The 16,050-nt window shown below is 52.4% G+C and overlaps 1 protein-coding gene across 1 annotated transcript in view; it reads right to left on the bottom strand.

Annotated features, from left to right (window-relative positions):
- The window catches only part of Csmd1 (CUB and Sushi multiple domains 1), a 1,642,653-nt gene that overhangs the window by 121,683 nt on the left and 1,504,920 nt on the right, over window positions 1–16,050 (bottom strand). The window contains exon 44 of the mRNA XM_012517218.2: window positions 8,037–8,225. Within this exon, the coding sequence (XP_012372672.2) occupies window positions 8,037–8,225 (189 nt within the window). The remainder of the gene's footprint in view (window positions 1–8,036; window positions 8,226–16,050) is intronic.

The raw sequence follows: 16,050 nt of genomic DNA, 5'->3' as shown, positions 1-16,050 counted from the left end.
AGGAAGGCCAGAGAATAAAGAAGTCTAAAGACAAAGAAGGAGTCCCCGTCTTGTCTTTTCTCAGCGCCGGTCACTTCTCACTCACTGCTAAGCCTGCTCAAGCTGGCCAGAAGAGTGGGCCTATCTGCCTTGAAACAAGGACATTATCAATCCTCTGCAAATCTATACCCTGAAGAAGCAAGATAAAGTTATGTCTGCGGAACTGTGCTCAATTTGCATATCTACTAGTTCTCAGTTAGGTGGAGAACCACGGTGCCCAGCCTATTTTGCTTTACTTAGTAAATTGGCATTTATATTCTCCAAGGGAACTATGCCACGTGCAGGTAGTGACGTGACAGCACTGCTAGAACACTCTGAAGAAGCCTGTGACTGTAGGAGAGAGAGCGCGGAGCGAGGAGACAGCAACTCTGAGGTTGGCCGGAAGCCGTCGGTGGTCCTAGTGTGCGCTCCAGGACTGTCAGAGGCCAGCACGGAGCAGCCCAAAGTACACACAAAGGGAGGCAGGAGGAGCTCAGCGTCCATGGAGGGCAGCGACGGCTGGGCAGGGGACAGGATGGCGAAGCCTGCATGGCCCCGCCAGCATCAGCCAGGGTGAGCCCGGCCAGGCCTCAGGTGTGCCCCAGGAGGCAGGGCTATGGAGAGCACTTCGGAAGTCCGCGAAGTCAGAGTGCACCTTGGAGTCAGCCAAACCCAGAGGTGCCACCCGGTGCTGCAGTGACTGCTCACAGCCTCATCTGTGCAAATCCAGGAGGACTGGGAACAGACTGAGACTTCTGCCCTGCCAAGGGGGCACAGGCAACCCCCACGAGCGAGCGGGTTGTCATCCCCAGGCTGCGCGAGGCTGGGCTTTTCCTGCCCGCATGCAAGGGCCGCGCTTTCCCGCACACTGCGGTGGAGGCACTGTCTTTGCTTTGGTTTGTGCTCTTACTGGTGCATCTGCAGGGCACAAGGACTGCAGCCCCCAGAGCTGGTGTGTCGGCTCAACGCCCTCGGCTCTTCTTTCACCCCCTTCTCTCTCCATCTCTCATTCACTGGTTGCCTTTCACTGTGTCTTTATTTATAGAGTTTCTCATATAAGAGAAACTGTCGTTCCGATTTCCTTCCTGTAACATGAAGGTCCATTAACATCCGTTTCCCTTCAGGTAGTGCAAGCTCACCCTTCCTACAGCTGTGTGTAAACACCACGTTCCTCTGTCCACATGTGCATCCACTGGTGGACATACAGCCCTGTCCGAGGTTTCGCTCTCGGGAGCTGTGCTGCTATGAGGGGTGTGGGGGGATCCCTGAACATGGTGCACCTCTCCTTTCTGTCCAATCTCAGCTCTAAAGTCCCCCAGGTGGCTGGGACCTCCCACTCTCCAGGTGTCCCTAGCTGCTTGCTGATGGCCTGGCTGTACTCAACCTTCTCATCCTGGAAGAAGGGACAGGCCCCAGAAGACCCCTCAGGGACCCAAGGCTGCTCAGGAGACCACAGACTGGACAGCTGTTCACTGAGAGCCGATGGACCAGCGAGGGAAGAGCAGGGAGGAACTGGCCCCTGAGCAGATCTCAGCCGGGGCGCAGTCCAGTTCCCTGCGATTTGGGGTTACTCGGAGTTGATGTGCAAAGCTAGGGATCCCCAGCACAGTTGTGCTTTGTAAGTTTCTCTTACAAGTTCACGATCACAGGAGATGGTGGCCCTTGCCGGTCCTTTCCTGCAGGGACAGTAAGGCAAATGGCGGGGGAAACCTACCACAGAGTTCTTTCAAAAGGAAAAGGGCTGACATGGCGATTTCCTTGGTGGGATATTTCTTTAGCTTCCATTACTGCTTATACTATCTGATAACCCTGACACTGACCCAGCAGTGATCCTTAAATACTCAATTCACAAATCCTCCGTACTCTTACTCCACACGTGCTCACCGAGAGCCCTCTGAGCAGTCTGCTTAGGCCTGGGATGCCTGGGGACCCGGCACCCCTTGGCTGCCTGGTGAGACTGCCTCAGGGTGACAAAGCCAAGGCCCGTCAGATGCACTCTGTGGGAGGAAGCAGGGGTGTGTGCGAGGGGCAGCAGATGCTCAGGGCCTGGGCCCTCTCACAGGAAGACAACACCACGCAGGGCACAGGTCAGGCTTTCTCAAGGCAACTATTCTGCTCCCTGCTAGCTAGCCTCGAGATGCAAGGAAGGTCTTACGAATGATGGAAACCTGCCCTGCTTCCCCTTCCTCCTGTGCTGGCAGCGGAGGGCGGCTTGGCCGCCCTCTGTCCTCTGGACTGTCTCTCACGCGGTCCCCACCTTCCCCTGCAGTGACAGGACACCTGCAGTGAGACCAGAGCAGCTCCGTGGACCAGAACAGCAGCCTCCTGGCCTCCCACCTGCCCCCAGGTGAGGGGAGACAGGCAGATGACCGAAGAGCATCTGCGCAGCAGCCTCACCCTGGGTGACAGAGGCCGCGGTGTGGACCCACGCGTGCTCCTGCACGTTCCTGTTCATGGGTGCGCTCAGCGTGGAGAGCAGGTGGGAGGAAGGACTTCCGTGCAGAGCACAGAGAGCGGGACAGTCCTCCAGTGAAACAGCACAAGGAAACGCCGAAGCCACAGGCTCTGACCAGGCCCCAGAGCCAGCGCTGGCTGCGTTAGGATCGGGGGGCAGTCTCGCCACGGCCTCCACACCAGGGTGGAGTGCAGCACTGGCCAAGGCTCTGAGTCGACCGCAAAGTTCTAGAAGACGAGCTGCTGAGCCTGGCGGTCCTCTGCTCAGGGCTGTGGGGACCTGAGCTCTCCCTCCCTGTAACCAGGAGCTGGAACTGGGCAGGCCAAGGTCCTTGGCAATTTCTACCCCATGCGAGTGCTTCTATCCACAAAGGCCAACAATGCAAAATTGCATGAGTAAGCAAACTCAGAGCAATTAAAACTTTAAAACCCCCAACAGCCATTAAAAGAGTTATAGATAATTTACAGGGGGGTTGCCTGGGATCTCATTAAGGTTTCCAGCTAAACTTTAAATAAGAGTATGAGGAAAAGAAAAATGCATGGTGTGGGAAAACCTCTCAGCTCCGATACGCGTGAATGTGAAGTGCCCGGCGGTAGGCGCCCCCAAGCGCAGCCACTGCCCCGAGTCTGTGCAGGCTGCTGACACCTCCCGCCCCACGCAGCCCGGGGCCCATGTCTGCAGCTCCCCTGCTCTGCCCTCGCTGTGCGTTTTGAAGTCTATCATGGTGGTGACCACTTATTTTATTTAATTTTTTAAGATTTTTTTTCTTTTCTTTTCTTTTCTTTTTTTTCTCATAATTTTGACAAATAGTGATGAGACAGTTTCAAATCAAGGACAGTTTCAATAATTAACACATTGCATACTCTTTTCCTAGTGGTTATCTGCTTTACAAGATGCAGACATGATATCCTATTTGCAAACACTATTACAATAAATCCCTCTATTCATTAAGAGGATGTAACTATATATCTATCCTAACCATTTTGAATACACAGATACTAAATGAACATTCATTTATATATCCCTTTTTTTGTTTAGTTCCGTCATTTGAATATTATAGGTGTGCTAACTCAGCAAAAATATTCTAAAAGAGTCCAGTAGTCCATAATAGTATTGGGTCTTCCACGTGACTGGCAATGTCAGAAATTGTTGACCTGAGTCCCCCACAGCTCAACATAACAGCATGGCTTTACTTCTTGTACTTCATTTTTATACTTTTCTGCTGGATGGTTAAGACCCAGATAAAGCAGGACCTATGCAACAAGAGTTGTAGCTTTTGGATCTGATAAGGTCAGTCAAATCCCCTCAGGATTTATCCTGAGATCCTGTACCTCAGATTGTAGAACCTTTGTCAGTGTCAGCCATGTGGATGAGTCACGGCCATTGCTGGCCAATGTGCTCTGTGTGAAAGCCTGAGAGAATGTTTTCTCTCCATGTGACTCTCCTTAGGCACACTCTACATCATCAATCACTTTCCTCTTTGGCCCCATAATCTCCTTGATCAGAAAATTTGGGACACTACTGAGTTACATGATGTTACAGTACAAGATCTCATATGTCCTGAGTCTTAATTGATCTTGGAAGTCTAGGGCCAAAATGTTGGCTTTCCTTGTGGCCCTCCTTTTTCTCTAATTGTGGTCTGCAAACTTAGGTTGTTAACCATCCAGAAGACAAGCTTATTGTTATTACCATACAACCTAGGCTGTTGCGCTTAACCTCACTATCTGTCTGAATATCAAACATGTTAGGCATAACATGGAACAAGTATTTTTCATCAAGTATTGATATGTTGAACTTTAAAACCCTAAAGAATATTAGTCATAAAGAATTATATAATTCTTATGTTTACACATAAGTCCAGAAATCTAACCATATACAACCTTGAAGCAGGACAGTCCCACAACATTCCTTTTCTGTCTCCTGCCTTCATTCACCACCCCATTCTTTTCGAACAATCATCTACCTGAGAGACAGCACAGCAGCAACTGGCATGTCATGAGAAGCAGCCCTTATTCAGAAGACCAGAATGACAGGCACTCCAAGCATGAACCTACTATTACAGATTACCACCTACAGTGCAGTTGCTTAGTTCACAGGTATCAGTATATATAGTTAGTCAGGGTGAGAATCTTTCCAATTAACTGCTAGATTCAAAAATCTTCTGGAGATTCTCAGGATCATTGCCTTGCCTATCTTGAACATATAACTGACATTGTCATGTTTCCTAGCTCTTCTCCTTTCCCTCTCTTGATTAGGTAGTCCTCGAGATCCTGCTTTTACTTGTATTATACCTTTCTATTTGTATTTCTTCTTTTGAGTTCTTATACTAGGGAAACTATATGACATTTACACATATGTGTGTGGTTTATTTCACTTACAAGTATATCTTCAAGTGGCATCCACTTCAATATAAAGGCTTCGAGGTTATCATTCTTTAGAGCTGACCACTCATTTTAAAAGTATCGGAAAGGTATAACAACAGAAGCAGCTCAGTAGGACCATTAATTAGGTCAATATGCTTTTTAACTTTTTGAATGTATTTCTAAATACAGAGACAAATTTACTTATCAAGGTATATAATCAGTTTATAAGCCAGAGCCTTTTAGTGCATATTTTGACGGTAACTCACATTTTTGAATTGAGATTTCTGTATAATTAGGGTACCCGGACAAAGAAGTGTGAATTTCTCATTCCTCTGACATCTAATTTTTCATTTACATGTATCTATCTTAATAGGTATAATATCATTAGATCATAGTTTTTATTCAGTAAATTTAGAATACACTAATTTTACATAGCAGTTATTCAATTTAAAGTATAAGTATTTTAGCACATTAACACAAACTAACTTCATATGTCCTTATAGGTTGGGAAGATAGCTCGGCAGTCTAAGCGCCTTTCTGGCAAGTGGCAGAAACCGGGTCCCATCCCTGGTACTTCATGCCAAGCCGGCCATCAAGACCCAGTGTGGTGGCTCAAGTCTATAATCCCAGCACTAGGGAGGCCATGACAGGAGGATCATTACAAGTCCAAGCTGCGTAATGAGACCCTGTACCAAATAAATGAAAAGACTTTTTAAAATTAAAAAATACATGTCCTTATAAAGATAGATGGCTCATGATTTAGAAGTCTTTAATAGTAATTGTGTGAATTTGCCAACTTTTCATAAAGATATCCCAAAGTTTTTCCTGCTGGTTTCGACTTTCCCAGGTTTTGTGGGGGCCCCCAGAGCTGGCGCCTTGAAGATGCTCTCGGCACTGGCCCTAGGCAACGCCTGGGGTCGCCTGAGGTGGCCAGCGCCATGGGTTACAGGGACACCAGGGCTAGGGTGCAGGACAGTGTGCCCAGATCACTCAGCCGTGGTGGCCTTTGTGCCAGGCCTGTTACTGCTATGAAAAAAGGCGTTTTTAAAAAATTATTATTATTTTTAAATTAAATCTACCATGGAGAAGATATTAAATACACATTCAGGGCTTTTGAGAATATTCTCTATGTGTTTCTTCTAATTCTCAACCTTTGTGCTATGACACAATTTTGTGGAAAGTTTGCTGCAGTATTTTTCCACTGAGCCATCTCCCCAGCCCTGCTGTAGTATTTTTAAGTCTGTCCTGGATGCTGTCTTGTGAGATGAGGAGCGTGATGCTGGCCCTGCCGCTTGGCGGAGGAGACAGCAGGGCAGAGACCGGCCCTGCCCTTGGGCTGGTGCTGCCCGATGCCCACCAGGGTCCCGGCCCTGAGAAAGGACCTGGCTGGGCTGGCTCTGGGTCGTGGTGGCAGCACCCAGGTGGACAGTGTGGCGTGGCTGCGCCGGAGCCCACAGAGGCCCATGTATGTGCTCCAGGGGAGAGTCCAGGAGGAGCACCCCGAGGGCCTCGACTGGAGGACTCTAGGGCCTGGGTGCCCCCGGCCCCTGCGGGCACCGTTCCCTTGGGTGACGTCCACAGCGAGTGACTATGTGCAACCCTGCTCTGCGCAGCCAGAGAGGAGAGGTGGGCGCTTGTCCAGGAGGGGCCACGCCAGGCAGAGCACGCTGCAGCTCCCGGAGCGACGGGTTCTGAGCCTCAGAGCCCGAGGAGAGCGCGGCGTCGTGTGCACGCTGCCAGGGAAGGCGTGTCTGGCCATTCACGCCCGCAGACACCCTGAGCCTGACGGCCACTTAAGGCAACGCAGACGCATGCGGCTCTGAGCTCTTTCACGATGGTGTCAGGTCAGGACATTCACTCTCACCGGCGAATTCTGGGGGTTCAGCTTAAAGCTGCACATGAGAAAAGCATTTGGTGTTTGTGGTCTTCAAAGTGACTTTAATTATGAGGTTTTACTTTTTATTTTTTGGTGGGATTAGGGGTTCAGCCTAGAGCCTCAGACATGCCCCATGTGCTGGACGCTAAACAGGAGTTTTCAAGTGGAGAGCGCAATGATAGTTTTAAATTTTTAAATAGAAAAAATATACATACTACATTTAGTTTTATAAAATCATTTTATACACAATTTAATATGTAAATAAGCATTAGACCTCATTAAGGATTTTAAAAACACAGCTAATATTTTTGTCCCTCAGTAGTGCTTACACCGATTTGTGATGGAGTGAAAATGTGATCTTTAAAGTCCCCTGACACACTTCTTACACCTCCAGCAGAAATTCAGACTCGTTCTGTCTTTCCTTTCCCCTGGGATGTGGGCACTCAGCGTTGCAAAGGGCCCCGGAGCCGCCACGCCATTAGCCTTCTTCCCGGGCACCGTGTTCACACTGAGGCCACTGAGTGCACCCTGGGCTTTCTGTCACCCACACACCCTCATCCTCACGAACACAGCCCTTCAGCAGTTTACCTAATTGGACCATAAAGGCTCCTGCACTACCCTAAAATCAGGATTCAGCTCAATGAGTGCCAGGCAGGGGGTTGTCGGGCTCACTTCTGGACCCCTGCCGCCCTGTGCAGCAGGCTGCACACACACACACACACACACACACACACACACACACACACACACACACGGCCCAGCTCAGGCCCTTGGCTCCAGGACCATCCGCGCCAGGCCCCCTGGCCCCTCTGCTTCCTCTCTGTCCTGTGCCTGCAGGGCCCGCTGTCTCTATGTAGCAAAATCGCAGGGGTCCTTCCCACCACAACCAGAACCGACCCATTCCTGAAACGGAACCTCACTATCCGATCATTATAAAAGGTGAACTAGAACAAGTGCCCAGAGCACAGTCAATACCCCCTTTTCCCTCTGCTCTCACTCGCGGCCCAACCCCGGCGGCGCTCCCGGCAGCGGGCCTCCCTGTCCCCCATTCACCACTCCAGGCTCCTCCGCTGGGCTTGCATTATGATGATGCGTGTAGATTGTTTAGCTCGCCTTATAATTTACGTGAGAGCAAGAGCTGCCTATGTGTAACCTTCTGGCATTTGATGTGCTCCTGAGATAAGAAGGGGTGAGGATAACAGCAGATATGGCCTAAAAATACTTGTCAAATAAATCAAAGAACTAGTGGGTATGGCCACTTACTGCTTAAGCACTGTGACACCCGTAAGGAATCCACTATCCCGAAGAAGAACGGGGCACGTACCATCGCACCGTGGGAAGGGGTAGTTCCAGTTTCTGTTGGTCCCGTGCTGACAGGTGAGGACAGGGTGCCCTATGAGGACGTAGCCTGGGTAGCACTCAAACGAGATGGATTGGCCCACGCTGTAGTCGGAGTTGATCATGTACCCGTTCTGGAAGGGCGGTGGGTCCGGGCAGTTCTGTAACTCATAAGCTGAAATGACAAAGGACGGCTTGAGTCACTGAGAGGAGAGTGGACTGAGAGCAGGAGTGTGAGGCACGCAGCTCTGAAAGGTGACCTTGGGAGCCCGAGCGGCAGGGCCGCCCACCCGAGCAGCCCACCCAAGCAGCCTGGAAAGGCAGGCAACAACCGTTACTACTAGAACCGCAGCCACGAACATTCCATGAGCGCTCACCGTGTGCTTTAGAAAACTACAGCGTATAATTAAAGTTGACCAAATTTGTCTTTGAAAGAAAGTATATAATTTAGTTAAAAATATCATAAAATGGAATGTGATGCACGCCTGTGATCCAGCATGCCAGGGGCTGAGGCACAAAGACAGAGTTCACGCCTGGTCTGGGAACCTGAGTGGCTCAGCAGGGCCCTGTGGCAGGACACAGCATAGCAAGCGCCGCAGGTGCAGCCCAGGGTGGAGGCGCTGGGTCCAGTCGTCACTAGCGCACTGCTCTCCCGCATGTCTAGCTGTCACCCCAGCCTCATGCAGTCACAGGTGGCGCTTTCCAGAGTGGCTCGATCACAGGTGTGTGAGGCTGAGCGGGAAGATGTGAGGCCGGACCAAGGGTGAGAGGCTCCTCCTGAGCCCACGTGGCAGTTGGGGTAGGACGCGGGTGGCTTGATTCTTGTCGCTGCCGCCGCTGCTGCTGCTTGCTGCCCTGCGCCTGCCCTGCTCGGCCATGGGCTTCCTGCTGTGCGATGCCCCTGGGCCCTACTGCCCCGCCTTGGAGCCAGCCGGTTACAGACTGAAGCCTCTACAGCCTTGGAGCCAAATAAAACTCTCCTACTTCAGTTTGTGAGTATTGGCTATTTTGTCTCAGCACGACAACAGTAACTAAGACACACACAGAGATACACAAATATGCCACTGTATCATGAAAAGGGCCCATCAGGACCGAGATGAGGGAGTGGACAGTACTCACCTTCCCATGCCAAGGGGAAAGGTGTGTGTAACAGGGAACCTCCCATAGCTGTGCTTTAACTTATTAACTAAACACAAATGAAACAGGGAAGCCTATCCATGTTTAGTGTTCCTGAAACAGGAAAACAGAACTGTGGAAGCAGGAACGTCCGCCCGCGCCTAGGCCGGCGCACGCCTTATAGTCTGTGAGGCCTCGTCATGAAAACGTCTGTGTGCTCGCAACAAACTCCAGGGTGTGTGGTGCGCAGGGTGGGTGGCGGGCAGTCCTCTCCCTGGCACAGCTGCTAGCCCTCGGAAGGCGGCTCCTCACTGACTCGCTAAACCGAATGAGCCCGTGCTGGCCCTGCTGGCCCGGGCGCCATAGCTCCATCTCCCAGGTCACCTCTACTCAGACTGCAGAGAGACCCGCTCCACGTACACGTGGGCGACCCCACTCTGCACCTCATGAGCCCTGCTGGGACCCAGGGTGGCCCCCAGTGCAGCTACCCACAGGAGAGGCGGCAAGGGAGGGTTGAGCCCGCACGGAGGCCACTCCGCCCAGCAGAGGAGGTGGGATCCGGGGCTGTGTGTGCACGCTGGGCCATGCACTGGGCCCCACTCTCACTCTGCACCAGACACAGGGAGGGGTGGCAGCAAGGACAGGAACCGCAGGGCCTGCCTCATAGGAGGCGCAGTGGGAGGGTGGACAGGGACAGCAGTGCCAGGGTATCAGAGTGGGCAGGCGCGGGAGGCCCAGGGAGTGGGCACTGCAGCCCGTGAGCACCCTGAATGAGCAGGGGGTCCTCTGGAAGACGGGGTGGGGGCACGGAAGGAGGCCAGTCAGGGCAGCTCCCAGAGCGCCCACGCACTTCCTGTTGGGGCTGGAGTGTGTCTCCCCAACAGGGGCTGAATGGGTCACGAAGCTTCGTTATTATTAGTGGAAAAGACACACTTCAGCTCTACAGTGCCACTGTGTAGGGATGGTGGGCTCCTCGAGCGTGGAGTCCCGGCCACAGAATTGGCCGGAAGCCTTTCTGGAAGCAACTGAAGCAGAGCCGGGGAGAGCTGGTCTCAAGGCTGCCCGGCACTGCCGTTCCCAGAATCTCCACCAGGGAAACAAATGCTAGGTGTTTAAACGTGTCCACTACATTATTTAGCCTAATTTTGAATGAACAGACATTTCTCAGAAGTACAATGCCAATAAATACAGGAAAAAATGCTCAACACCCAGGCCAATAAATGAATGCGAAGTAAAACCACGCTGAGGTCCGACTTACTCCACAAAGAGTGGCTGCCACCAAGAGACCAAACAGTAAGTAAATGGACTAGCACTCCCCGCTGGCGAGGCTGTGTGGAGACAGGAGCCCTTCGCAGTGTCACGCACAAGCTGAGATGCCTCCAAAGCTAGAAGCAGAAGTTCCATTTGACGCAGCCTTTCCCTCGAGGTGCCTGCTGAGCTGGGTATGCCGCTACCCAAATGGCTAGAGACAGCGTGGTCTCCAGGCTCAGGGACACTGAGGAGCTAGGGTGGCATGCCACGCAGCAGCCACGGCCCCCCACCCCACTCCCGCTGTGAGTCGCTCATTCGCCTCCGCTCTGGACCAGCAGAGGGCAGCCTGACCCTGTCAGGGTGGAGAAGGCAGCCCCAGTTCAGCTTTGTGCCCACATGACTGTGGCTGAAAGTGGCCTCAGCTCTGCAGTGCACTGTGTTGATGAGCGTAAGTGCCACAGATTAATGTCCTGAGTGGACACTGGCTCATGATACTCGCGTGCCTGGTGGCTTATCAGGATCCAGTTTCCCTGTGCGCCCATTCACACTTCCACTTCTCTTCTCTGTTCACAGACTGATTCTTTCCACACTTTCGGTGGCAAACTGAGTTGGACGAGAACAAATCCACGTCAGTGGTCAGATTCACTGTCCGCCTCGTGGGAAATTTGATGTGGGTCTCATCCAGTTCGGTTTGCAACCAGGATCATGAGGGGAACTGAGTTTGTGAGTCAAGGTAGCACACTCTGCATGGACATGGGATGGGAGACCACGCCCATGCTCTGTGGCCTCGTCTCTGACTCTTCAGTGGATCTGGGGAGACAGCCACTGCTATTTATGTAGACCGACCTTGGGCAGTTGTTACATGAAGGCTCGAATCCTGAGGGCTTAATGTGATGTGAAGCCACGTGACCACACTTATGTGTCTGCTGCATCTTTAGGGTGATAGCTGGTCACTTGATACATGCCGTAACACTATCATATTTTCCAGCACTTGACTTAGAAACAGGGCGTGTTAAATTTATTTTATTTAACAGTTCTTATAAGTCATTTAACTTCAAGACAGCTACATGATTAGTGACATTTTTGACCTTCATATGGTCATAAATAAATGACAGTTTAAAAATAAGGTACCAACACAGACATCATTGGGAGTGACAAGGATTATGTATATGATTTATTCATCTTCTTATGAGTTATTAATTATAGCCCTAGCTTATAAATCACAAGTACAACTTCAGAGTATTTTGGAAGTGACTTACAAATCAGAATCAGCTGTCACTCTGACAACTCATAATCCCCATAACATGACAAATGCTCGTAAGCTAATTGCCACCCTGGTGGGTTGGTAACCTAAAGCCTTTAGAGCACCTGAAGCTTATATTCTATTTTTGTTTAATTTATTTTCATTCTCCAGCTTAACAAATTAACCATAACTTAGTGACTTAAATATGGATTCTTAGAATCTGATTTCAACCATTATTCAACCAACCAAATGCTTGTCCCAGAAAATGGCTTGGGGACACAGATACCCAGGGTCACATAGGTGATATCAGTGGGCAAAGCTTTGGGGGTCGCAGCCCATCCCTGCCTTGTGCTGTCATGGGGGGCATCACCCACCTGGGAACTTGGGCCAGATCTTCTGGTCTGATGTCACAGGAAGAAAAGGGACAGAAACCCACAAGCATTTCAGAAATTATGTGACATCTAATTATAAATATTGATAAGCTCTAAATCAGAAAGCCTTGGCAAGGAGTGACCCCTGTTCTAGAAACCTCTTACACAGACTTCCTGACATTTGTTTGTAAGTCATTCTTTCTTTGTAGCTAAAAATAGCAAGTAGCTTTTGGAATGATGTGGATCTAGCTGCCTAGAAAACACTGGGAAAAATCAACATATTTTTCTCTTTACTTACAGGTGTTAGAGATTACATAAGATGAACCAACAGGAAAACACTGGAGCTGGACTGGTTTCTGCCACATTAACAGGAAAAGAAAGCGAGCTTGTGAGCACAGCAGGAGGCCATCCAGTGGCCGAGGTTCTCAGAGGTGAGACCTCCCGCAGGGGCGAGCCGGCTCCCGAGCTGCCCGTGCTTGGGGTCCAGCTGGCCCAGACACGGGTCCTGGTAACGTAACATGAGATATCACGGAGTGTCCTAGAGAAATGAGTGCTTCTGCTGCAGTGGGTGGCACTCGAGGAGAGACAGGAAGGACAGACATTCAGAAACCCGAGGGGGCAGCGTGGGGTCCACAGCGAAGGCTGCTGCCCCGCCCTGACTGAGTTCTGTGGTTATGCGTCCTTCACACAGCATGTGGGTGTCTCTGTAGAAAAGGTTTAACGTGCTGACTCTGGCTGCATACTGAATCCAAATGTCTGACCCGATACAAAACCTGTCCTTGGGTCAGATGACGATTGCTACCCTGAAGCAATCCCATCTATGAGCTCAAGGACAGGTGAGGTCCAGGGCCTCAGCGCTCAGCTTTGGAAGGGAGCCCAGGTGCCTTCTGGGAAAGGAGTGTGCGGGCACAACGGAGCACAGCACAGCTGCCGGTGGGGTGAGGGCTCCTTCACAAGTGGCATTCTCTCAAGGCAGCAGGTGCACCCCAGCTCCCAGGCTGCAGCCCCGGGGGTTTGGACAAGCAGCCCAGAGATGGAGTAAGAGTGGAGGGAAAGCTCCTGCGATGTTGGGAGCAGGTGTCCAGGAACAGGGACTGGGAACTGACCAGATGAATAAGGGCAGGATGCAGCTCAGTGTGAAGGCCTTGGGCTCGGGCGCGGACCTTCAAGAAGAAATAGTGAAGGGATTAATTAAAGTGCCAAGTGTCACCTGCAGGGGCAATGGTTGAAGCCATGAAGCTATTTCCTTATGAATACAACATGAAAGAAGTTTAAATATCTGGGTTTAAACGTAAATGTTCCTTAAACAGAGTCTTCACTTTTTACTCAAGTTCTGTAGGGAAGGGACACCTGATAAAAGATTTTGGGGTGTAAGAATTTAGAAATTCTAGGATTTAGAATTTAACTTTGGAATTAAGAGGAGCAAGCCATGTATCCATAGTGAATGAGATGTAATCACAAGATCTTCTCTTTAAAACAAGCATGGCAAGGGCCTGCTAAATAGCTCAGCAGATTAAAGCACCTGCAAGCAGACGCAGGGGCCGGGTGTTCAACCCCCCAGGCCTGCCATGCCATCCCTGCCCCTGGGGCACGCTGAGACTGCGATTGAGACTGTAATCCCAGCACTTGGGAGGCTGTAAATAGAATCACTATGAGTCTGATCTAGAAGTGAGACCCTAAACACCCTGTAGACCCTTCCCTAAAATACAATAAATAAATAAATAAATAAATAAATAAATAAATAAATAAATAAAACAAGCATGGCAAAGTAGCCTGAAATACACAAATAAAGCATAATAGCTTGGGGATTTTGGCAGGAGCAGAAAGTGTCAGCCAGGGCACATGCAGGAGGAAGGCGCGAGCCAGGAACAGTGGGCACCTCCGGGCACCTGCCGCAGCCCTGGGAGCTCGGCTCCTGTGACAGCCATGCTAACAGTGTGCTCATGCTGTAGCTGGCATGGCCCGGCTTTCGTAGAAATATGGCAGGGAAGGGGTCCCGCTTAAGGAGGACGGGCAGGGGCCGGCTGGGGTCCTGTGTCCTGTGGGCAATTCTCAGATGTCACAGCTCAGGAGTCCTCAAGGCTGAGGGGTGCCTCTGCATGCAGGAACAGGCCTCTTTGTCTTTGGGGTTCTTGGTCATGGGGGGCTGTGTTCCCCTGGAAGCCAGGTGAGGACGGGTTTGAGGCAATGGCTGCAGGCTCATGGGTGGTGGGTGCAGCTGTGCCCCCTTAACCTCTCACCATCCGAAAGGGCACGGGATCCTGTAAATTCAGGGCTGATAAGCCCTGTGTGCCGGTGCCAGCAGGCGCTCCCTAAGTGACAGTGGCGCACACCCCACACCACAGCAGAGAAGGATCGACCTGGCTTCACAGTGCTGCAGGATCCAAAGTATAGAGTGCACTTCGCTCTGACTCTGGCCACCTGTGGGCATGAGTGGCCCAAGGGGAGTCGGCAGTCACTGCAGGGACAGCTTTGAGGTCCTGACTGCCCAAAGGAAGCCCAGACCCTGGGTGGCCCATCCCAGTGTGGGTGCCACGGCATCACGGCTGCCTTGTTATTTTAGAATATGCCAAGGCCTGTGTAGCCCATCTTTGCTTCATCTGGGTCTCAGTTCTTATGCAGCTTGCTATTGAGGGGTGCCTAATGTCTCTCAGGGTGGCTCTGTGGACTTTGAGGCTGAATGTTCAAAGGCCACTGGGACGCTGATGGGCGCAAAGTGAGGTGAGGAGCAGCCAGCTGCGGCCTGGCCCTCAGAGCCTCCAGGCCACAAGATCAGGGCGAGGCGAGACTGCAGCACAGCGCCTGCCTCTGCCCGACCAGAGGGACCGTGAGACCCCGCTTTCCCTACTGTCCCCACTTCCACCTTCCTCCTGTCCCGCATGTCTCATTACTGAGCTCTTCCTCTCTGACACTGGGAAGGCTCAGCCCATGACCGGAGCAATTCTGCTGTCAGGACTGAGCTCCCCTGGGTGTGGTCAAGGGAAGCCCGGTGTCCTGCAGGGGCTGACTCAACCACTGACTGCAGGATGCCAACCACAGGAAGGGGACTGGGCCCGCTTCTAGGTTGCAATTGCTGATGCGATTTAGGGTGCAGGGTCTGAGCACTCAGGCTCCCTCCACTCCAGCCCTGAAATCCCGCCAGGACACCTTACAGCCGCTTCGCTCAGGGAAGCTCTAGAGGATCCTGCCCGTGGCAGAGGTGGACCCCCACATCTCCTTCTGTCTGGGGCCTCGGCGCACTTCCCAGGCAACCCTCTCCTGCAGACTCTGCCCTGGAGCTTCAGGTTCCTGTCCTTGGGGCTGATGGGGGGTCAGAGGAGACAAGAGATGGATGGAGAGAAAGGAAGGGAAGGGCCCGAGTGGAGCCCACGAAGCCTCTGCGGGAGCAGCTGCACGTGGAGCACCTCAGAGCTTTCTGCACAAGGACAGCCAGGGCCTGTAAGAAGCCCTCTCGGCACAGAACCTGTCCAAGAGGACACAGGTGGCGTTTGTGGCCGGTGGTGTGCATTGAGCTAGTCAGCTAAGGAGCTCAGCTGTGGATATCCAGGGTAGGAGAAAGACCGGATCCACAGAGGAAGCCGGAGCACAAGCTGGGCAGGCGCTGGCACAGTCCTGGGCTCCCCATCCCGGCCACGCCCCGGGGCCCACTGTGCCCACAGCTGCACGCTCCAGCTCCCCGTCCCGGCCACAGCCCGGGGCCCACTGGGCCCACAGCTGCACGCTCCAGCTCCCCGTCCCGGCCGCGCCCCGGGGCCCACTGTGCCCACAGCGGCGCGCTCCAGCTCCCCGTCCCGGCCGCGCCCCGGGGCCCACTGTGCCCACAGCGGCACGCTCCAGCTCCCCGTCCCGGCCACGCCCCGGGGCCCACTGTGCCCACAGCGGCGCACTCCAGCTCCCTGTCCCGGCCACGCCCCGGGGCCCACTGTGCCCACAGCTGCGCGCTCCAGCTCCCCGTCCCGGCCACTCCCCGGGGCCCACTGTGCCCACAGCTGCACGCTCCAGCTCCCCGTCCCGGCCAC

This window comes from Octodon degus, unplaced genomic scaffold (genome assembly GCF_000260255.1).
Source record: "Octodon degus isolate 3935 unplaced genomic scaffold, OctDeg1.0 scaffold00155, whole genome shotgun sequence".
NCBI lineage: Eukaryota > Metazoa > Chordata > Mammalia > Rodentia > Octodontidae > Octodon > Octodon degus.
The sequence above is the reverse complement of the archived record's forward strand: the minus strand, read 5'-3'. Positions and strand labels throughout refer to the sequence as shown.